The sequence below is a fragment of the Saccostrea cucullata genome, unplaced genomic scaffold (assembly GCF_032062105.1).
Source record: "Saccostrea cucullata isolate Sc308-1 unplaced genomic scaffold, CSIRO_AGI_Scuc_v1 ctg27, whole genome shotgun sequence".
Classification (NCBI taxonomy): domain Eukaryota; kingdom Metazoa; phylum Mollusca; class Bivalvia; order Ostreida; family Ostreidae; genus Saccostrea; species Saccostrea cuccullata.
The window spans coordinates 532250-556746 of NW_026920935.1; the positions used below are offsets into that span (position 1 = coordinate 532250).

Sequence of the window (24497 nt, forward strand, 5' to 3'; positions counted from 1 at the left end):
TTTGTAGAAATTTTGTTTATATACAATGGAAATGTAAATAAAAAAAAATATTTTCTAAGTATCGTAAAACAATTTCTTGCTCTTATCTACATCTGGTTTTGTTTGAAATTAACTTCATAAACTTATTTTGATATTTTTTAGTCTAATTTATAAACCTTCATTTGGTATATAAGACTCATGATTTTCAACACGAGATGCAACATCTTAAAGCTAGAGAAATTTAAGGTAAGACCTTTTTCTAGAGATATACATGTATACTTTTTAATATCTAGGGGAAGCAAAAGCTTCTTTCTCAATATTTAGCATGTTCAATGTCAAGCAATTTTTTCAAGACGACGGTTATATGTGAACACTTTCTTTAAATTGCGAAATTAACCACACTTAAAATCGTTTTGGCAAATGATATACATTACTTTAAAATTGTGAATCAAAGAAAAATAGGATAAAATATAAAGACAGCTACATTCAATATCTATTCCTAGTATTTTGAAATGTTAAATGAAATAGAGCTACAGAAAGGATTAAAATTTTTCTTTTTGCTCACACAAAAATCAGTTTCTGAAATATTTTTCATATTATATTTTATAAATTTCTAAAAATTTTATTTTACTCTATTGATATATTCTATTTCCTAAAGGATGTAAGTGAATTAAACAAGCATGTTTGTGATACAAAATTTTGATCTTAATTAGAAACCTTACCCCCGGAATGATTTGAATTATAGTAATGAACTTCCTATCTTATACCGAGATTTTTTTTCACTTGGAGACTTTTATATGAAATATTTTTCTATCAAAGATATTTGAATCATTGAATGTTTTCTAATTCTTTTCTTTATTCTTTATGAAAATAAACATGTGTTCTGCCCTTGCTTGAATCAGAAAGCGTTTGCAATTATGTTAAACATAGATAAAACAAAAAAAAAACGTCTTTTACTAAATGCAGTTTGCTTTTGTTTTGCCTCTTAAAAATTAGCTCTTCCGCAAGGTGAACCAAATATAACTGCTTAAATGTTCATTACAGTGTACATGTATATGTAATGTTATGTTTGGAAATGTATTTGAGATTTTAAATGAAATTGTTTCAGTTCTAATACACATTCAATTAATACAGGACTCTTATTTTTATACGTGAAAAACATGTATAAACTATAGCATTAGAAGACCATCAAAAGACAGAACAATGAAAAAGGTAAAGAAAAAAATGTTGATTTTTTACAACTCAATAAACACTGATAGAAACAATAGGCCTAAAGCCACATCGTTCACAATCTACACTAACTAAGGGTGCTTACACACTTTTTTCTTTATGACTGTGATTTTTTCCTACAAAATTGAAATTTCATTGTGGCCCCACTCTACCCCTGGGGTCATGATTTGAACAAACTTGAATCTACGCTCTCTGAAAATTCTTCCATATGACCAATGGCTTTGGTGTTCTTGAGAAGATTTTTAAAGCTTTTTCTTATATATTCCTCTGTAGAACTGATCGTCCATTGCGGCTCCACCTTACTCAGGTGGTCATGCTTTGAATAATATTGAACCTACACTAACTAAGGATGCCTCCATATAAATAAGAACAATCATAACTTTGCTGTTCTTTTGAAGAAGATTTTGGAAGTTTCTTCCTATATTCAGTAGTTCTGGAGAAGAAGATGAAACTTTGAAATGTTTACGACGACGACGACAGACAATGGACAAATTTCGATCAGAAAATCTCACTCGAGCCTTTTGCTCAGGAGATCTAAAAAAAATGAAAAAGTATATAAAGAACATGACCAAGAATACATGCTATTAGAGTTCGTTATTGGAAATCGAACATTTATATTTTTCATTTTAACTCATACATGTATTTTTAATATATTTCGTAGTCTTACAATTCTATTTCATAAGGTAAGTAAATAAAAAATATAAATGTGGATTGTTGAAATACCTACATCAACCAGTAACTGTTAGGATTAGTATGACATTTCGTTATAATAGCAATTATTTAGTTTTTAAGTCATTACATTTCTATTCTAAAAATAAACATATTTATGATCTGATGCATATAAAAAACTTTTATAGATTTCCTTGTCATTGGTGTTTTTGGTATTGCTGGTCGTGACTTCCTTTGTCGATGAATCGAATGGCTGGTTTTGGAGACGAGTCCGCAAGTGTAGTAAAGTCTGCAAACTTCAGTGTGGTAGTGTTTGTCCCAAACTTTGCTGCGTGTGTTGCTCTCAGAAATGTCACAGAAAGCGTCAGGTTGAAGTAGGTTTATAATTTGTAAGCCATTTCAATCTAAAATTTTACATCATGAGAATGTGATTTTTTTATTTGTGAAAGTTCCTTTTAAAATAATATACCAAAAGACTGCAAAAATGATTCCCAGATGGGAAGAAAAAATATATTATGTAGAAAAACAAACAAAAACACTCCCAAAATATCGTGACCAAAAAGAGCAAAAAAATACTATAAAACTATTTTCTTCATTCATATCCAGGAAGTCATAGTGCCCCTGCCATGTAAACTTTCTTTGGGACAAAGACGGAGATGGGGCTGTAAGTAAGAAGGAATTTGCAGAGCTGACGCACTCGAGCACAAAGAGTATTGACGTCAAATATATTTTCCATTCTTTGGACAAAAATGGTAATTATAATTTTCTTAACAATCTGCATTCTACATTACATGATAAATTATGTGTATGAATGGACACAACAACATACTTGTAGGTTAATTAGGAATTTGTGGGTTTTAACGAAAAAATACAGTTTAAGTTTTCTGTGGCTTAAAAACTTAAAATTCAACAACTATTTCTTTGATAATTCATCTCGTTATATGATTAAGGTTTTGCTCATTGTTAAAGATAAATATTATGTGAACATTATTGTTAAGAATAATCATTGGCATAAAGTCATTTATTTGTGTCTACAATTTTTTTTATCATCAGAAATTGGAAAGAATTCCACAACATTAAAGATCAATAACACAAACACTTTTTTTCAGAAATCAGCAATATTTCTCATAGATTTACATTTAAATTGGTAACTTGAATAATGTTTACTAAGTATATTGGCAGAATTTTATAAGATTTTGTCATAAGGTTAAAAATTGTGCAAAATTTTGTATAATATAATAATATATTGAATTATATAGAAAGCACAATATTTTTAACCTTATGACAAAATATATAAAATTCTGCCAATATTTTTAGTAAACATTATTTTAAAAATTGTGCAAAATTTTGTATAGAATTATATAGAAAGCCTTGCCCTTTGTGCCTCCGGGTGAGGTAGGTAGGTAGGTAGGTATATAGAAAGCAAAACAAAGTCTCATATCTAAGTACCAAGGAAAACCTGCGATTTCTTTATATTTCGGGGATTTATAATTTATGTCTTTTCAAATCAAAATCAGTCAAAAAAATACATGTATATCAATCCTTGCATCAAATTTTTGTTTGTGTTAAGTACCCTTCAATATATACATGTACCTGCACCTATGTAAAATAAATTATAGGATCATAATAACCGACGAATTGTGTTCTGTTATGTATTATAATGCTGATTTCTTTTTTAGGTGACAAGATCCTAACAAAAGAAGAATTACATAATGCACCGATTTTTACAGACAAATGTTAGCTTTCTTCATGTAATGTAAAGAAAATGCAAAGCACTTTTACAGACTGAGTGATAAAAATCTTCAGCATCTTGATATTTGTTTTTGATTCATTTAAACTTGAAACCTGTGAAGATCAAATATAAATCGATACAAAATGGAACAAGCAAATGAAACAAAACGAAAAAAGTACAAACTGCCTTTAATTAGTGTTCCTCTATTCCAGTGTCCTCTAAAACATCAGTGAGCATCCCCTGGCAACCGGTCACACCCGCTATGCGCTCCTTGTCATGAAAGGGAAAACGCACTGTTATACATGTATCGAACATACGCGAGTTTGTTTGTTGTTTAACCTCCCTCTAGAAAATTTTTCAGTCACATGGAACGTGTTTGAAATTTTGCGTACTCGGTGTTAATGAACAAACAATCGTTCATCCTGAGACGCCACACCTTGCGGATGGAGGGCTGCAAATTTATTACTATACTCGGCACTTAGGTTCATTGAGCTTTTTGTGCCATCATCTAATGCGACACAGGTCCTTGGTTTATAAGTCTAGATCTCATCCGAAGGTCCGGTCTCAAAGTCGAGCAGTGAATTGGTATCCGTGACGTTAAGATATTACCGGTCGGCACGGGATGCTCACTCCTTCATGGCACCTGATTCCACCTCTGATGCTTTGGAGGTCCGTGTTTGCTCTGCTCCTATTTTGTATTGTTTTATGGACTTTGATATTGAATACTGTTCGTTATCTCCATATTTTTCATTCCTTACTCAGAATATACAAAATAAAATTTTAAATAGTGTTTCGAATTGATCCGAAAGAATTTATGTGGTACACTTTTAAAAAAAATTGACGGTCGTCTGACCAACCCGGACATGCGATTTTGCAACAGTTGTTCAATAGGAAGCTGAAAGATCCTTTTCTGCAAAATTTCTATGTGTATTACGTAAATATTGAAATCGGAACCGAGTTAAAAATGTATTATCATTTTATGCGAATGAATGATATGGACAGCCTTTCCAAAGTTGCGACAGTTTGCTAACCGGATGCATTTGTATATCTGTGACTCACTGGCGTGCCTTCTCCTTATATATTATTAAAATAAAACTAGGCTTGTTTGATTCATTATCCCTGCGAAGAAAAGAAACAATGATAAAGGTAAGAAACTGTCCCTTCGTCAGAGTTTTATGTCAAATTCATCTATTTTTTAAATCAAAAAGATTATAGCTTTAGCACCCTACTTTCTTAAAAAATGTAATACGTTTTCTTTCATTTGAATGCTTAAAAAAACTATAGATGTCACTTGTCGATGGGTGGTATATTGTTTAAAAACCTATTATTTGGAACCTTTCAAGTACATTTTCATGGGTCAGAATGTGGTAACATACATTGAAAATAAATAAAGAAATAAAAAAGACTCTTAAAAAAAAAATATTAGTATATTTTGTTTTATACCGGGTATTAAAAACTAGAGGCTCTTCTGTGCTTTATTTGTTATAACACTTGATGAATAAGGACGTGTTTCCTTATTTAAAAAAATAAGTAAAGTACTAATTAATGACTAAATAGTAACATTCAAATTCTCTTGGTAAGAGTGTCATTTACTTATACTGGAAAAAATTCCGTAAAGGTAGCTTGTCCTATCTTTGAAGAGTAACCCCCTTTGATTTTTTCAGTAAAAATTTTCAATCCGGTGAAAAAAGTTTTAAAATTGTTTTTCTATTCGTAATGATCATTTTTGATATTCTTAGTATTTATGTTTTCATTTTCAAAAATTCATTTGTTTCCATAGACGTCAATGCAAGAAGAATTATTGCTTAGGTAATAAAAGTTTTGAAATTTCTCTTGGTAAATCCTTTTGTTTTCCAAAATGCATTGATATAATGACAGAATATTTTATGAGCGATTGATATTTAAGGTGAGAAAAATAGGTCCTGAAGTAGGTACCTAAAAATGAGGTTTAAGCAAACAAATGCCTAGCTATGACGTATGATAACAGTTTAAAGTTATGTCCTGGAAAATACGACAGTAAATTATATTTTTCTTCTTATGCATCGATTTCACGGTAAGTAAAAGAACACACAGAACAATCGTGTTAGTTTTATTATCCTTGACGTTTTCAAATGGAAAATGACCTTTAAATTACAAGAATATTTTCTTCGTCCTCTCTGTAATAAGAAATGTAATAACAAAAATATAGAAGTTATTAATTCTTCTACGATTATTGCCGAGACCAAAGAAGAACATTACTAGTATTCCCCAATAAATCACGAACGTCATCAAAATATTATCAGATCTGAAACACGTATCAAACCTTAGCAGTGGAAATGTACGTTTTGACTTAAGAATGAAATACATAGTTAGACCACATCGATGTGGCGTCTTTTGCGATCTAAACACTGTATATTGCAGGTTTCTAAAGCTAAGCGGCTGTTTCACGGACCTCCCTATGCCATATTTAAACTCCGTGATATTAGTAATAAAGTGGTAAAATAGGAAACTGATTTTGTTTTTGTAAATTCAAAAAGATTTATCTATATAAGCTTCAAAGTACAAACAGATTCATAATTAATGAAAGGCTATTGTTAATGTGGCGAAAGCACAAATCGTCTGCATTCTAATCTCAGGTAACAAACAAATTTACACTCTGGTGCTAAATGGAACAACGTTATTGCAGCATAGTGACCTAATTCGTTTCTCTAAAGAGAAACGATCAGTCGTATTTTTAGAGCTGCTTAGTAGAATAGAAATAAAGTCCTTTCGGTCGTGAATGTTGCAGAATAACCTCGTAGGTCGAGAATTGTTGTTTGAAATATAAAAAACCTCGGCTAACGCCTGGGTTTTTATCTTTCAAACAACATTTCTCGACCTACGAGGTTATTCTGCAACATTCTCGAAAACGCGGACTTTTTTCCTTAAATATCAAATAATTATCTTTTTTTCAAATTTAGAATTAAATAATGTGTACTCTTGTTTGAAAGTAATTGCTACTTGCTCAGTCAGTAGAGCGCTCACTCCGTCATCGAAAGGTCGTGTGTTCGAATCACAGCCGCGACTGGCCTAGGTCGAAAGGATAGGTAACAACTACTTCAACTCAAGCGCATGGAACTTTAAAATTGCGGGTCTTAAGGATGAGACCTTAAAACCGAGGCCGTCTGTCACAGTAGCCGGTGCAACGATAAAGAACCCTTAGTGTTTAATGCCCCCGATTGCCGAGTAAAGGTCTGAAAGCCCTTCATCATTATATGGTGACGTCTCTCTATTCGCGAAAAATTCTAAAATAGGACGTAAACAAAATATATTCCATCACTCAATCAATATTAAGAAGTCTTTATGTTATAATTACCTTTTGATAATAAACTCTCATATGAAACAGTTCACCAATTCCATGCACATCTCTGTAAGAACCATAACGAATATCTTAAATAATCGCGTAGTTTTCTTACCGCCAATTGTTCAAAACAATTTGATATCGCTGAATTATAACCTCATCGGAAAATACTTTGCTTTTATAGTATTTTATTATGTCTATTCTGTGATGAAAGAAGTGAATTGGTATTGAAAAGTAAGTATGAAGACTGAATGAGAGACTCTCCTCTTCATTGAAATTCGCGTAGTGCAACAAAAATGAACATATGAAAATTACATTGTATGCATAAACATTTACATTTTTAATTGTTTTCTCTGTGATAACACTTTGAGTTAAATGAGTTGATTTCTTAATGATTAAACCAGAATGTAAGTGAAAGGTCTTATATGCATGCCAGTCTCATGCTGCTGTCTTTGTGTCTGACGTCAATTGGCGGATACTATTGATTAAAATTAACATGAGAGGCCTCATGTAATTTATAATCCTTTAGATAGAATCTTTAGAATTCATATTTACAATTTTTTCACATATGCACGTGAATGTAAATGTTGTTGGGTATGCCAGGGACATCAAAGGAAGTTGGAAATTATTTCTCGGAAAGATGCGAATGTTTTGTCAAGAAACATATGGAGATAGCGAAAATTATTCAAGATCAAAAGTCCATAAAACAATACAAAACAGGAGCAGAGCAAACAAGGACCTCCAAAACATCAGAGGTGGGATGAAACATATGGATATAACGGACAGTATTCAAGATCAAAAGTCCTTTAAACAATACAGAATAGGAACAGAGCAAACACGGGCCCCCAAAACGGTCGGAGGTTGGATCAGGTGCCATTGAGGAGTAAGCCCTACCGACCGGTCACACCTGCCCACCGTGTGCTCCTTGTCATGATCGAGAAATAACGGGAAAATCTGTCGTCAGTTTATTCAGTGTATGAATAATGGACTAACAATTAGCATGAAAAAAGTAAGTCAGGATTTGACTCAATGATTAATTGTATTTGCTTCGTACATGTATGCAGGCGATGGAGGTATATTGCTGCATAAGTAAGGGAAGTTGACGATAGAAAAGTTAAGGTCATCACGTTTATCATAGATCTTGTTAGTTAGAATACCATTAATGTCTTTTTCAAGTAAAATATCCAAATATGAAACAGATGTGTCAGACTCTGTGGTATCTTTTATCTCAAGCTCACCAGGATATATCGTATCGACATAAGAATGGAAATTACAATTGTTAATTGACAATACGTCGTCGATATATCTAAATGTCGAGTTGAAGGCCATAGCAAGTGTTTTCTTCTTTTCACGCATAAGATTTTGCACAAATTCTGCTTCATATGAATACAAAAATAGGTCTTCTAATAACGGGGCGTAATTGGTAACCATGGGAATTCCAATAGATTGTTGGAAGACCTGGTCTCTTAAAACACCATAGATATTGTCAATCAGAAACTCAAGCATCTTTTTGATGTCAACAAAATAATTTTGCAAATGACCAATCCCAAGGTAAGTAAATTTATGAGTTCCATTTTTATTGAAAAGCAGCTTGTCAATTTTATCGAAAATTCTGTACTTTATTTATCGTGTGGAATGGTTGTGTATAAAGTTGAAAAGTCGTTCGTTTTTTAAGCTGTTGATTTTGGTAAAATCTTGTGATTTCAAATTTTTCAAAAGTTCCTATGTCATAAAAGTGTACTTTTCACTTTAACGGTAGCCTTTGCCCCCAATGCTTGTAAACCCAAAATATATAATTTTATGCAAACTTTTAGGATTAACTTCCAAACGTGTCGAAAACATTTTTAAAGTATGAGTAAATGACCCTTTATGCATTTTTTTCCAAATTTCATTTGGAAAAAAATTTCAAGCCAGAAATGTTCAAATCAAACGGTATATATCTTCAATGCGTTTCATAGTATCTTGTTTTGTAGGACGCACTGTCACTACTGCTCGTAGTCATGCTCTTCAGCATCGTTTTCATAGAAGATGGAGAAGGCGGCTGGTGGAGAAGGAGAAGAAGAAGAAACCCTCCTCCTCCTACCACCCCAAAACCGATTATTTGCAAGACACTTTGTGAATTTGAATGCAGTAATGATTGTGCACCAAGATGTTGTTCCAAATGTTATCCTAAATGCAGTCGTGATTTTAAGCGTACTGACGTGGAAGTAAGTATCTTCATGCCTTGTACATGTAATTGTACGAGATGGCCTGCTCTCAAACTGCAACATAGATTTCGCTCTTTAGAATTTTTAAGGAAGCATTCATATGTTTTGATTGCTGTTTTCAATGTCATTTTTGCCCCCTTCATACTTTCAAACAATTCTGCATCGTTTTAAATCCGCCTAGTCACATCTCTGTTAAAGAAAGTATAGTGCCTTCTTTGAATTCGACCGTCTTAAAAGTCGCCCACTTGTGTTTAGGGCAAAAGGGGCGAAAATATAGCGAAAACAAATTTCTCTGTCACAGTTTATACTTGTATGTAACTTCTGTTCCTAAAGGCGTTTGAATACCATTTTATCTGATGTCACATAAGGCTAACATATTTTTTGAAGGAAGTAATTGTACCTTTGCCATGCAACATTACAATTTGGGACAAAGATGGCGACGGACTTGTGAACAAGACCGAATTTATTATTACAACTAATGCTCGCCCTTCGAACAAAGTGGATGTCAACTATGTTTTTGGTGTCGCAGATAAGAACGGTAAAAAGATGTTGGAAAATTTTAGATATTACTTTGAATGAAAATATATTTATTACAGTTGTAAAAAAGACAAGAACAACAACATAGGCTGTACTTAACATTAATCGTATACCCATTACATGTACTAAACCCTACTTCAAATGATTGATCAATAATAATTTCAATTATTCAATGTTGATTGAGGTATCAAAGAAAAACATTACGGAAACTTTACCCGTTGATAGAATAGTTTTTTCACCTAATTTTATTTTGATACCTTTATACAATACAAAAAAGAAGGATTTTTATCTCCAATTAAAATTTATCTTTTAATCATAGTCAAAAGAAAACAAAATTGGAAAAATAACAATGATCAACAGATAGCCATAATGATACTAATTTCTGGATCATTATATACACACTGAATTTTTGACGGATTTTCCTGTTATTTCCTGATCATGACGAGAAGCACACGACGGGTGTTACCAATCGGAAGGGGATGCTCGCTCCTCCGTGGCGCCTGATCCCACCTTTTGTAATACTTTGGGTAGGTCGTAGTACTCGGGAAATACTAAGGACACGTGTGTAACCTGATGCTGACACTTTTATTCAATATGATATATCTATTCGCATACACAAAGCAATTGGGATAACCGCGGGAAATTACAATTCACGGAGTACTTAGGCTGAACATAACTTACGTAAAAAGAAATAGTTCCATTAAAATAGAAACAATCAGGTAAATCATCAAACTTGCATGTTAGCATATTTTATCTTGCATATGGTATAGGGGGCAGAAATATGCCACCAGAGATTTGTGAAATCTTACATGAAGTTTATTTTGACCCCGTCTTTAAGTACTGTCTCTATCAGTACTTTGATTTTCTCTTTCTAATACAACTCCGGAAGTGGAAAAAAACGTCGTTTAAATTTAGCAAAATTATAAAATATAGATTTGACATATTACAGAGAAATGTAATAATTCTGGTATCAAATTATCAAACCGCCAGAAATCCAATTTTTTAACAATAAAAGAAAGATTTAAAGAAATTTGCAATTACTTTTTGAAAAAATACGATTTACGTCGGAACATCAAGTAAAAAATATGTTTTAATATTCCAACTAATCTTTTTAAACTTGATTCCAGAATGATCTACATGTATTTACTTTTACATGTTCTATTTCAGGGGACAAGTTTCTCTCGGAGAATGAATTAAACAAGGCGCCAATAATTTTCGATTGTTAACAATGTATGAAATTGTGGATAAATAATAAAGCGATGCAAGAATTCAAAATAACTTAAGCTATATCATGTTAAGCTATATTTGATAAGTAAGATATTACTGCTTAGAATGCTACTTTTATTACAAACTGAAGAGATTTCTCTAACACAAAATAATACTTTGAAATAATAACTCCCATATGAATCTATTTTACGAGGGAAAATACGGGGGGGAAATACAAAAACTTACGTATAAAAAACACGAGTGTGATTAAATGTGGTCAATTACACATCATTGCATTATGTTAATCAAATTATTTGCGAGCACAAGATACGTTATACTACTTTTTGTTATTTACGCGTTTCGAAATGGAATAAAACATATTTAGCATAAACATGTGAATAAGTCTCTAATAAACAAACATTATATTGATTGAGAAAAAAAAAATCAGATCTTTTTCCAATGTTTATTTAAATAGTTTACTTAATTAAGTCTTATGCAAATTTCAGCAGGCAAAAAGAAGTAAAATCATGTAGAAGTTAAATATGTCATTTATTAAAGTAATTGACGAAAGAAGTGAAACACAGTTTACATGTACTACATGTACCATGCATATACATATAGCTTTAATAATATAAATTTATTGACTTGACTTGACTTGATTAACATGCGTTACGTTGGACCAGGAACCAAAATGTTTCTTGCCTAAGGTTGTTAGACCGAAGGCTAACAGTTTGGTTCGAACAAAACGCCTTGTCCGAGAACACAGTCAATAACCGCCTTGCGGTCTAAATTTAGTCAAATCCAACGAATGCAAATAAAACTCTGACACATCTGTTTCATATTTGGATATTTTGCCTAATAAGATGTAAAGCGTAACCTATCAAGAAAGCTTTATGATAATCGTGTTGACTTCAACTTCACCCTGAATTGATTAGGGATTTTTTGTTTTTCTCTATCATGAAAAGAAACACACGGTGGATCCCAAATCTGGTGTTTTTAGATGTCAGTGAATCCTCTTCTCCCTATTATTATTGAATACACTGACTCCGAACTTAAATGCTGTACTTTATCTCTATATTTCTCCATGTTTCATTTCATTGAAAATTCCAAGCACTTGGCGAATGAACAGTTGCTACCTATTTTCTAATGAACAAACGGAATGAGCTCTCTACCGAATGAACTACCGTGTCGACTTATTTTTCTGAGAAGAAAATGACGAATTTGATTAAAATGTCAGAATGGATTAAATGTATCAGATCCATGTTAAATTCAGATATTAAAAGATTGAGGGGGAATATGAAAAACCATCTATCGTTCTGTATTCAATAATCCAGAAGTGAAAAAAAAAGAATTAGATAAATTACATGATATTACATGATCAGTACGTACTGGCCCCTGCTGACAAAGCAGGTAACAACATCGTCTTCGTTTGTAAGGCTCATTTAATTAATTGTATTTTAGAACTTGGGTTTAATTCTACAAGTGGTAATCCACTTATAATCATATTTCCCTTTCTAAGGAGGAAATTCTTCAAAATCATATTTCAGTTTTGAATATTTTTAATATCCCGAAGACCCTGAAGACCCTATACACTGAAGACCAAAATGAATCTGAACTACCATGTATATATAATGGATTTCGAAACTCCATACGAATCCTTACAAACAAATATACGAGGGCTGTTCAATAAATAATGTCCTGGACTGTATGACATACAATACAAATATCATATGGCATTAAACTTGACTTTCTCTCGTTATTTAATCTTTAATGAATTTATAACAGTTTATTTAACCACTTTTCATCACAAAGTTTCATCGTGAGAAGCTGGGAAACAAGGGCTATTCGAGACACTGCATGTAAAATGAATTGTAAAGAACCATTAAACTAGAGTGAAATTAAAGGCTTTATTCAAGCTGCTGTAAAACTCGTTAAAAATCCCAAAGAAATATTCACTAAAATATGTGACATTTACAGCAACCAATGCCTGTTTTATAGACAAATGAGCAGGTGGATTTCAATAATAAAAATATATAATAGGCATAAAAAATGGGTACCGTCGTTGCCAACAAAAATGATACAGTTTATGTACTGTTTGCCAAATTTCAACAAATAATATTTGATGATGTATGATTTACTTTAAGACGCATAGCAAAATTTGATAGACATAATTTCGGAAGTAGTTTACACTTTTTTAAAGAAACGTTTGACGGTAAAAAAGCTTGATATTCAAGGTCACCCTATATTTTGAAAAATGAGTGAAAATGACAGCGTATACGAAAGTCTTAACAATTATTTTGAAATATCAGTAATTGTAGTTATCCACGTTTGTTTTATATTTAAACAGATATTGGAACATGAATCTATTGCTTAAAACCCTCAGAACAAAACTTACCATAAGTTGTACTTGATAAAAACGGCGAAGGTCTGACAAGAGCAAAGGTATGCAAGAGTACAAATACAGATTAATATGTAATTTTCTTAAATATTAGTGGTATTGTTGTTAAAATTCGTATTGGGGAAGACAGTTTTATTTATGGAGAAGTCTAGAAAATAATTTTTTTGCTAAAAAATCGAAAGGTTTACTAGAGGAAGGATCCAGAATCAGGAATCCACTACACTGAATTTCATCATGACAGCGTCCAAACCCGCATGCCCTGATGAGTAAAGGGGTTTTCGGGGTAAACAGAAAGTTAATGTTTTATTCACATTAACCATCTTCGCCTGATCTTGACCTTTTGACTTGATTCTATTTCTAAACTTGAAAAAAACATTTCAGAAGGAAGAAACAAGTCCAAGAAATCATTGGATCTGCCATTTTCCAGTATACTAAGGGTCATACCCAAAAACGAGTTCTAAAACAATCAGAAATTGGATTAAAATATGTTACTGACACGTGTTTTAATCAAAAGAGATTAATAAGTAAAATCATGAAGACTAAATAATCATTAAAAGCGTCTTTTGCTTCTTTCCGAGCACCGAGGACATTATTTATTGAACAGCCCTCGTACATTGTGGATTCCAGTAAATGTTCAACCAAGCTTCTTTCTTTACTCTTCACTAAGATATTGACAGAAGTGAAGGGAAAACTTCAAGAGTACTGTGCAACAATATATTCAAGAAGTGGTATGAATCAGATGTGGATACTAAAAAATTCCCAAGAACTTTTGGACAATTTGAAATCACAAGATTTTACCAAAATCAACAGCTTAAAAACTTTTCAACTTTATACAAAACCATTCCCCACGATAAATTAAAGTCTAGACTTTTTGATATCATTGATAGCTGCTTTTTCAATAAAAAATGGAACTCGTAATTTGCTTACCTGATCACTGGTCATTTGCAAAATTATTTCGTTAAAACACATTCTGATTGCACACACAAGTGCTTTGAAGTTGACGTCAAAAGATGCTTGAGTTTCTGATTGAAAATATCTATGTGGTTTTTGGAGACCAGGTCTTCCAACAATCTATTGGAAATTCCATGGTTATCATTGCGCTCCTTTATTAGCATGCTCACTCCTCCATGGCACTTGATCCCACCTCTGATGTTTTAGAGGTCTGCGTTTGCTCTGCTCCTATTTTATATTGTTTTATGGAGTTTGATATGAAGTACTGTTCGTTATCTCCGTATCCTTTATGGAACAAAAGATATCAAGATAGACAATTTTTACTTGTAGGATTTGCTCTGAGTTAGTATTTTAATCAAGAGAATTAATTACTAGTTGTACAATAATATTATCGCCTTTTTGATCATTTTAATACCAACAACACCCAAACTTTTACCGATCTAAAAGTATATAGAGAATATTTGACTTTTTGTATGGCCTTAATCACCGTACGTATTGAACTAAAAACCTTAATAGTAGTATAGTATTAACAGCTTTTAATTATCAGTGCATTTAAAGGAAAAAAGAATCAAGTTAGAAATTAACTGTAGACGAGAAGAGAAAATGCAGCATTTTCTCTTCTCGTCCACAGATTATGCAATCTAAGGTTATTTTCGTTCTATCAAAATAGATCTATGATACTGAGTATTGTTATGTTAATTAGCTTCAAATAGATATTCTTCTCATCAAGTATTTTTTTTAAATAAAAGTCAAAATTGGTATTATACAAGTACAGTGTATAAATCGTTCTAAAGGGATTTTATAATGTGTTTGTTTCTATCTGATTAATTCCAAATTCTCTGTAAATGAACCAATTCTTTGCGGCACAATGATACAAATTTTTCCATAACAATAAATAATTTTACTACAAAATTTATGAATGAAGTTAATTTAAATGTATTTTTAGTGTCAATATTGGTCTATCACTTCTTGATTGACATTATTTAAATCGATCTGAATTATGGGAAAAAAAGTTGATGACAATTCTGACATTGTGATATATACATATCGCTAAAAGCAGAAGCTGATTACACGCCATGACACTAAAATCAATAATTCAATTTAAAAAAATGCTTTGAAATAATTGAATATTTGGATTCAAAACGGCTGCTATTTTTTTACATTTTCCCTAAAAAAAATAAAATTCGAAAATAGTTTTTCCCAGCCAAGTATGCATGGATATTGTGTTAACTGATAATTTTTTAACTAAATCTGTTCATGAAAAAAAAATTGTACAAATTGTAAACAAAAACTTCAGTCAGGTGAAAATTGATGACAACTGTCGTCTATAGGGGGGAAGGATTAGCGTTCAATTACTTAAAAAAAATAAAAAGGCATATGTAATTAACATATAATATAACGATGCATTCAGCTGTTCCGGGAAACTCGTAAATTGCCACATAGTCTAGCAGTAAGATATTTCTTTGAATTAAATCACTTTCAAAATAATTATTTAAAATAAAAAACGCTTGTTAAATACATCCTTTTTCTTCTGTGTATAAGTACTGAGAGTCAAGGCAATGTTCAAGGTAAGTAAAATTATATTTATGTTAAAATATAAAAACAGATAATTAAGGATATCTGATCCTCAGCCAGGAAGGATAACTCCACAAATTAATATTTAATTTGAAATGCATCAAAATGAAGCTTGAAAATGAATTTTTTTCATGCAACAATTTTTATTTTATTCATCTTTATAAGATTCAAGGTTTTTGGAAGTCTTAGAAAAGGTCTTATAAAAGTTGACATTTGTACCCTATAAAAGGAAAAAATAATATTGTAAATTCATTGTAAGTTGACATTTGTACCCTATAAAAGGGAAAAAAATAATAATTGATCTAAAATGCAATTAAGAGAACAGCCAAAAAGTAATTTTTGTTGTGTAAACAACTACAAACCAACAAATAACCTAATATGTATTTTTTCTATTTAATCCCTATTACAACAAAAATTACTTTTTGTCTGTTCTCTTAATTGCATTTTAGATCAACATTTCACACGTACTGGCATTGTTGCTGATGACCAGCGTATTTATTGAGGATTCCAATGGGGCTTGGTGGAGTTGGACTAGAAGACGTAAACCTAAAGTACAGATACATGTACCTGTGACCACACAAGCACCAGTCTGCCCCCGTCTTTGTAGCTTCAGTTGTGAACCATCAAATAAATGCGGAAGGTTCTGCTGTTTTTACTGCTACCGCAGTTGTAATGGAAAATATCAGAATATTGTAATTTAAATTCTTTTGTTTGTTTTAGTTTTACATGTATTTGTTTGTTGTTTAACGTCCATCCCGAGAATTTTTAACTCATATGGAGACGCCTATTTGATTTTTTTTTTTTTATTTTGAGATTGACTTAAAATGATTTTGTTATTTGTCTATTAACACTAATATGACGTTTTTTTTCAATTACAAGAGCTTGCCATGTAAATTTTCCGTGTGGGATAAGAATGGTGACGGTGCTGTTAGCAAGACTGAATTTGTGAATGTGACACAAGCGAACAAGAATGTGGATGTTGATTACGTTTTCAAAACGTCAGACAAAAATGGTAAATATATTTTAATAGTTTAATTAAATGTTTCATTGTATAATTTGTTTTCCTTTTTATCAGAATATCTTTTTATTTAAAAACATTTCATTTCTGCAGCTGACAACGTCCTATCAAAGGAAGAGCTACGCAATGCACCAATTATTATGGAGAAGTGTTAAATGGCAACTGCATAAATTGTCACACAAGTCTAGTTGAGTTCTTCAGAAATAAATTCAAACTGTTGTGTTAGTTATTTTGTCCGAAATTCTCTTTTGTCAACATGTCATCTGCTTTTTACTCTTAATCACTGGGGAAATTTTGATCTCTCATGAATACCTTTTAATTGTTAATCCCAAAACTTCGTGTGCATCCATCTATAATACTGAATACATGTATATATTGTTATACCACCCGCTTGAAATGCAGGAGGGTATATATTAATCGGTATGTCCGTCCGTCCGTCCGTCTGTCTGTCTGTTACGCTTTGGGATACTCATCTGTTATCCGCAACTCCTCTCATACCACTGAATGAAATTTGATGAAACTTTCACATAATCTTTATCAAATATTGGCATTGTGCACCTCTTATTTTACTTTTTGATCCGACATATATTTTGGGTTTCCCACAGCAAAACATGGACACTGCCATTATATTGATATGGGAGGCTGGGGAGCTCATTTAGTGAGCTCATTGCTTACAATACCTCTAGTTTTCTATTACTATGACGTTATTTGTCTTTTCCCCCAAAAGATCCTATACTATTCTTGTCTAAACAGTGTCTGTTTAGAAGCTTGGGTACTTTGGATATGACAAAAGTTAATGAGATCATGTTCATTCTCCGTAAAAGAAAATTGTAATATGTTCAGTGCAGTGTGTAACGACAAAGTTTTTTTCAACCTGCGCACAAGTTTTTGTTGTTTAAATGAAAACTGCACACGAAAACGTAAGATATTTCGGACTAAATAGGGAAATAAGGAAAACTCTGTCGACAATAGAGTGTGTAGATTATAACAATAAGTATGAAAAACGTTTGTCAGCATTTGACTTAATGATAAAGTTACCACTGTATGTACCTACATTAGGTTATTATCGTAAAATATTAGAAAAAACGGGAAAATTTATGATGAAAACGCTGAATTCGTTCTGTTTGTCAATTAGATTATTTGTTTATTAGTTGGTCTTAAATGTTTTATAGATCTTTTTCAGAGTGCTTATGCGTAGAACAAGAATTTTTTGGCAAAGTCATTTTGTAGATAAGTGATCAGAATTGGCCAAAAATACGAGGTCCATTTTAACTGAGGATGTAGTTACATACATACATGTGTATCATACTCAAAGACATGAAAATAAAGTACAATGACTATTCTCCTTTGAAAACTATTCTCTAACAATATATAGATTTATTAAGAATCATGAAGATCTCTTTTTTTGTAAAATCTTAACACTTATACACCAGGGGAATCTTGCAATAAAACGTTCTTCTGAAAGGAATCTGTTTCCTGAAAAAAAAAAAAAAATCTAATTTACAACAAATTAAATTTAAGAAATCAGTGGAACTTATTATAATAAGTAATAACTAATTAGTTCTAAGCTGATTTAAATGCCAGACAATTTTCAACCCTTAAAATAAAGTATTTTTTAAACCTTCTTGGCTTTAGCATGCAATTTTTGTCTTCAGAGATTTATTTTGATTATGCAAAGCAGACTCTAGCGCAGACGCTCTAACCACTGCGCCATGCGGGCGACGCAAGCAAGGAGAAAGGATGTCCTTCAGATATTTTATAAACGTTTTCCAAAAAATTAAAAAAAAAAAAAATTCAAGACCCCAACGGATATAGACTGGTTTAAAATATGTGATAAAGAAAATAGTTAAAAACATTTTATCTGGTAAATGAAATGTATGATTTTTGTTCATGATTCTAATCATTATCCAATAATAGATTATATGAACTCTTACTCTCTTCCTTCCACATAATTTTTTGCAGACTGGAGCACACGCTAGAGAACACGTTGGACAGGCCTTCGTACATGCTACTGGACATGCTATTTTACAGATTCTTCGCCCCCTAACTCTTATTCTTATTCGTCTCCGCCACCCTCCGTAAGCCTCGTCTAGAAGGCACCACGTGACCAATGTCAGAATCAGAACAAAAATCAACTTCGAATTCATCTAAAAGGAAAAAAGAATTATTTTATCTAAAGTTATAATTATTCTGATAATATTAAACGTCGTCAGTTTAAACTTAATTTTAAGATTATTCTTCATATGAAATGAAAAGTAGAAAAATAATTGATATATAATTATTATAAAATAAACAATAATTTATAAAAGTTAATATACATTTTTACCAAAGACAAGGCAATGCGACCTACCGTTCTTGATGCTTTGTTTCTTTTCCTGCCGGGACACTGCAACGTGGGTCTTTTATAAGAACTAGAAATGATGAAAACTGCACGTCTGTTGTCGAGTCCTGACTGTACCACTGTATCAGGTTTTTAAAATTGAATTATTCATTGAAATATGAGTTTTTGATAAACATTTTAGACTTTGTATATCCTGGTTGTGAATGTCAAGGAAGATGCTGATTTAAAACAACAGCTGTTTTTAATGTAAAAAACTTTAGGAATATAATAAAGCAAACATTAATATATCTGTTTACTTATATTTTCAATATTCTGCTACTTATTGATAAGGAAAAATAACTAAACAGATTCTTGGTCACGTCCTATGCAAAACCAAACTTCATATAAATGGCCATCAGTGTTTCCTTAAGACCAGAAACAATTTAGATATTTCAAAAAATGTTACAGCAGTGCATGCTATTCGTACATATATATTTTAAAACAAAGTAAGCAATTTAAAAACAAGTTGATGAAAAAAAACCAACAATCTCGTTTAAAGGCAACATTTTACAAGTTCTATGATCGATAAACTGACCTTGTCCATAAATACAAATTTTGGCGTTTGGAGAGAAGATGAAATCGTGATAAGGTAAATACAACATCAACAAGACGACAATGAAAGTCAACGGACACATTTTAATCAGTTTAGTTCACTTGAACCTTCGTCTCAGGTAATATATTCCGAATAATTAATAATACAAATACTAGAAATTGAAAGTTCAAGACATCTAAAATATGAATTCAGCAATCATTGAGTTTTTGTAATTTTTCAAAACAGGAACAATTCAAAAGATTAATACCATGCATGCAAATTAGGGGGATTATCCATGTTAGTTTTAAAGTCAGGATGACTAAAATTGAGAAAGAATGAATGGACAAATTCTGGGCTTTTCCAATGCGACTTCAATGCACAATATTTCTTTTACAGTTTGATTCAGTGGCGGATCCAGGAATTTCGTAACGGTGAGGGAGGGGGCAGTAGAAGGTAGGTGGTCTGAGGACTGAAGCCCCCAGTGGTTCTAGGGCAACGCCCTGGTGGGGATGAAGCCGCCGAAAGCTGACAAACCTTTACAAATAAGAGATGTTTTTCCTTGCTATTAGGATAATGGACATGTAAGTTTACATACAAAAGAATTAAATTGAAAGGGGGCGCACGGAGCGACGGCCCTGGATCCGCCTTTGTGAGTTAAGGAGTACATAATGTACTTTAAATACTTGAATTTAGATTTAAGATTTGACTGACAAGAATTAGGCATTACTCTGTACCATTTGTTTTCTATCACAAAAAAGAAGTACAACTCAAATTTTGTGCTTCAAACGTTATTAAACAACGTTTCGAAAAATACATCTAGATTCTGTATAATATCATTTTGCGAACCAAAGTCCTCTCAAAGGCACCGGTAATTTTCGCATTTTAACGAGACCGAGTTCAAGTATTTTTCCTCTAGGGATTTTGATAATTTTTGTTTATTAATTTTTATTGTTAAATTTATTGTTCTAAAATTTAAAAATCGAATGTTTACAACCTCAATTTCCTAAGGGGCCATCTCAAAGGATGTCAAATTTAACCTTTAGACCCTATGGAAATTTGTTGGAAAAGCGTCAAATTTTCACATTTTTTTCATATTTTTTGTATTTCTGTCCTAGAGATTTCTTTGTCAGTGATGCAGAAGAAAGTTATTGTAAAAAGTTAACAAACTGAAATTTTAAAAAAATGCCCATCTAGGTTGGTCCAGGAATTAATAACAAAGTTTATTTTTTTCAATGTCCAATACCTCTAAAATTGCCATACTGCAGTAAAAAAAAAATACTTATCGGTGCACGGTGCAGATGAATTATCGGCGCGGATGAATTTTTGGTAAAAAAAAAATATAGTCTACAATTATTGCATGATAGTGAGGGAGACATGAAGATTTCTTCTCCCATGAAAAATCATGTTGCCCGAGGGGAAAATGATTATTCATGGGCGAAGAAATCTTCATGTCTCCCAAACATTCATGCAATAATTTTTTTATTATACCGAATCAAGCACAATGCAGGAAATATAAAGAAAATCCAATAAATAAAGTAAACATTTGATGAGAACAAAATGAAACAGATGTAATTTACACCATTAGCTGTGCTTCATATAAAAAATTCTTCGTGACAAGTCATTCTGATTTGAATATTAGTAACATTCATTCCCACTCATGGGAACACTTTTCTAAATATTTATATTTTACAATTTTATATCGACATAATTAATCAAAGATATAAACAATCAAACCCAGCACATTCGCCGCATTGTGACGTCACATTCATGGAACACGACGTGAAACAAATTCGGCACACTTCGGCCAATTACATATATATGAAGGGTACCGCAGTCAGCCGAGGTGAGCTGAATGCGTGAAACACAAAGTTTTGTTGCAGGGCAAACACGACGGTCACGTGCCTGTCTCGGCCAATCAGATTCTACTTAACTAGTGTTTATTTATATGAGGTATAATAATTTCGATTGAGTTGACTATAAAGTGGTCCTTATAAATGAAATCCGTAAAATCTGAGTTGACAATTCATTGAATTTCATGAAAAACTGTCTTCAGAAATAGACTAAGTTATCTTTCTTATCAGAGGGATATTACACCTTAAACATTCTTATATTTTTTTTGTAAATTAACTGCAAACAGTAAAAGTGGTTGATTGATTGATTGATTGTATATTGTTTAACGTCCTTCTCGAGAATTTTTCACTCACATGGAGACGTCCAGTAAAAGTTGATGTTATCTAGTTAAAACATCAAGTAAATTTAATTACATGCATCTGTACATATATAAATTCCGGTCTTTACACAATCAGTTTGAAATGCGATATGTACTAAATAATTTTGCCAACTTATCTATGTTATATTTGAAGCAGAATTTATCCATAAATCTTGTATGGAAAAAGGGCGGGGCGCAGTGTTTAGAGCGCTTGCTCTAGAGTCGCGAAGTAAGGAGTTGATCACAACGTCGCAGGTTGGACTCCCACCGTTAGACGTGGATACCGGTCCTTCGGATGAAAAAGTATAAACCGAGGTCCCGTGTCGCAGTAGGTGCTGGCACGAAAAAGATCCCTCCCTGCTCCATGACCCTGAGTGCCGAGTATAGGACAAAATTTGCAGCTATCCATCCGCAAATGGTGGTGTCTCCATATGAGTGAAAAATTCTCGAGAGGGACTTAAAACAACACACAATCAATCAATCTACGGAAAAATTTTCATTATATGTCAGCATAGTATATTTAAGTGAACTTGAAACAAAGAACACCATAAAATATGACACACCTCCTTCATATATGGATATTTGATATTTCAATCGGTAAATAAAAAGACTTTTCGATCGGTTAACGGTATAAATGAGTTGTCAAGGAAATGACATTTTTTCATGAACTACTCAATTATTAGTTTGTCAATGAAGGTTGACCGCCCCTAGTTTAAATAATTCCACCGTATCTTTACTGAGATCAAATGAAGAAAACAAATTAGATTGCCCTTATCGAACACTTCCCACAACTTTGACAGAGGATATGCATATTTCGCCTCAGTTAAGTTTCATACTTTTCATCGACGATACTAATAGTCAATACAAGAGCGGATGGATGGTTTCGGTCTTGTTATGAACCTAGACGACTGTTGACACCAAAATGACTTATTGATGGTTAAACGAGATTCATTTATAGTATTCCGTCAACCTGCTAATCCTATCGTGGGACAAATGGAGAGGATTCTGTCTTGTCGCTTAACAGAACATATTATCTGCCCAATGTTAAATACTTTGGTACCAATAATATAATTTTTTGTTGCATACAAATCCTGGTTTTCAGCTAGTGCAGAGAACTGATTTTTTGGCAACAGTTTAGCAACTCTTTCAAATTACATTTTATGTGTTATTCTAATCTATGCATTTAGGTTTGCCAGAGCAATAAAAGTGTTAATGTGAATGTGTCGAACATTAGCGTTGACGAGGGATACAGGTACAGTATATATACATGTATTTCTATTTACTGCAGTACACCCTTCTAGATTATACTCGCTAGAGATTTTCTACTTGCCTCCACTAAAAAGTCTGCACAAGTTAATGTAATTTCTTCAAAAACTTTTGTTTGAATAACCACTTCATTTTTGGTGGGATACTTATGTCAGAAAGTTCTGTAGCAGTAACAGAAAGGTTTTGTTTATAAAATGGATCACATAAAATTGCAATAGATTGATCGATAAAAATTTTATCGCGGTCTAATATGGAAAATTTTTAATTTAGGAGGTAAAAATTATGCATTTAGATTACGTTCAAAATACATAAATATAGAGATTTTGTCTCCTAAAACTAGAACGCAAAGTTTAAAAAAAAACTGAATATAAGAAAAATTTTCCTCGACGGTTTATACACCTTCAACACCAGCAAAGAGGTTAATATTTATCAGTTGGTTCGTTCGGCAAGAGCATGCTCACCTATGATCAATTTCTAAACAGAGGTAAATCATTGATAAATAGGTTGAAGATACAGGAATCTCAGCGGTCTCGTTTTAAGTCGATACTATGACCTTGTCAGCAAATACAATTTATCATTACGTAAAATGCTGACTGAAGTGTTTTATACTAATTGTTAAGCCATTATTTACACAATGAGTTGCTGACTGATTTACCCGCTTTTTACTGATCAGGACAAGGAGCACTCTGGGTGTGACCAGTCAGCAGGGGATGCTCACTCCTCCATGACACTGATCCCACCTCCGATGTTTTGGAGGTCCCGGTTTGTTCTTTTACAATTTTGTATTGTTTTATGTAATTTTGAATACTAGTCGTTATTTTCGCATATTTTGCTTTTCCAAACTGCACACTTTAAAGTAAATCACTTGATCCAGCAGCACACAAGATTATATTATTGAAAATTTTGTCTCGCTATCCTATTGTAATTTAATTTCAGTATCCTATTGTAATTTAATTTCGATCTGTCTTTCAGTTGATCATAAGTAAGGGATTTGCCAACATAAAAAAAACTGTTTTAAATTTCATTACTCAAGCTTAAATGTAGCATTTAGGTCTCTTCTTCCTTCGTTAACTGTGAATTCTACGCACACAGTTCTTTTAAGAGTGATTATTTCACTCATTCTATTCTTAGATTTGGGACGATTCCTGCCAATATTCCCTTCTTTGGAATAATTTTAACTCTTTATATCCTTATTATCCCGTCTATGGTAATCTTGCATCATGAACATTTACTTTCGCTACTGGTGTATATTTCTTGAATGCACTATTCGAATGTATTTAACTTTATCT

The 24497-nt window shown here is 32.3% G+C and overlaps 1 protein-coding gene and 1 long non-coding RNA gene across 4 annotated transcripts; both read left to right on the plus strand.

Moving 5' to 3' along the window:
• Positions 1–1144: 1144 nt before the first annotated feature.
• Positions 1145–3692, plus strand: LOC134258688 (uncharacterized). The gene is made up of 4 exons (XR_009990206.1): positions 1145–1191; positions 2067–2252; positions 2485–2630; positions 3558–3692. It is a non-coding gene; the product is annotated as an uncharacterized LOC134258688 (long non-coding RNA).
• Positions 3693–4642: 950 nt separating this feature from the next.
• LOC134258722 (uncharacterized) lies at positions 4643–17040 on the plus strand. 3 transcript variants are annotated; one of them, XM_062741278.1, is made up of 4 exons: positions 4643–4756; positions 8903–9136; positions 9524–9674; positions 10841–11104. In XM_062741278.1, the coding sequence occupies exons 1-4, from the start codon at positions 4748–4750 to the stop codon at positions 10897–10899; spliced, it is 453 nt and encodes a 150-aa protein (XP_062597262.1). In that variant the 5' UTR covers positions 4643–4747; the 3' UTR covers positions 10900–11104. The 3 variants fall into 3 exon arrangements, with proteins under 3 accessions (XP_062597262.1, XP_062597263.1, XP_062597264.1); XM_062741279.1 differs by lacking the exons at positions 8903–9136; positions 9524–9674; positions 10841–11104 and adding exons at positions 16253–16495; positions 16683–16815; positions 16915–17040 and having other exon boundaries at positions 4653–4756; XM_062741280.1 differs by lacking the exons at positions 4643–4756; positions 8903–9136; positions 9524–9674; positions 10841–11104 and adding exons at positions 15186–15796; positions 16253–16495; positions 16683–16815; positions 16915–17040.
• The last annotated feature ends 7457 nt before the right edge of the window (positions 17041–24497 follow it).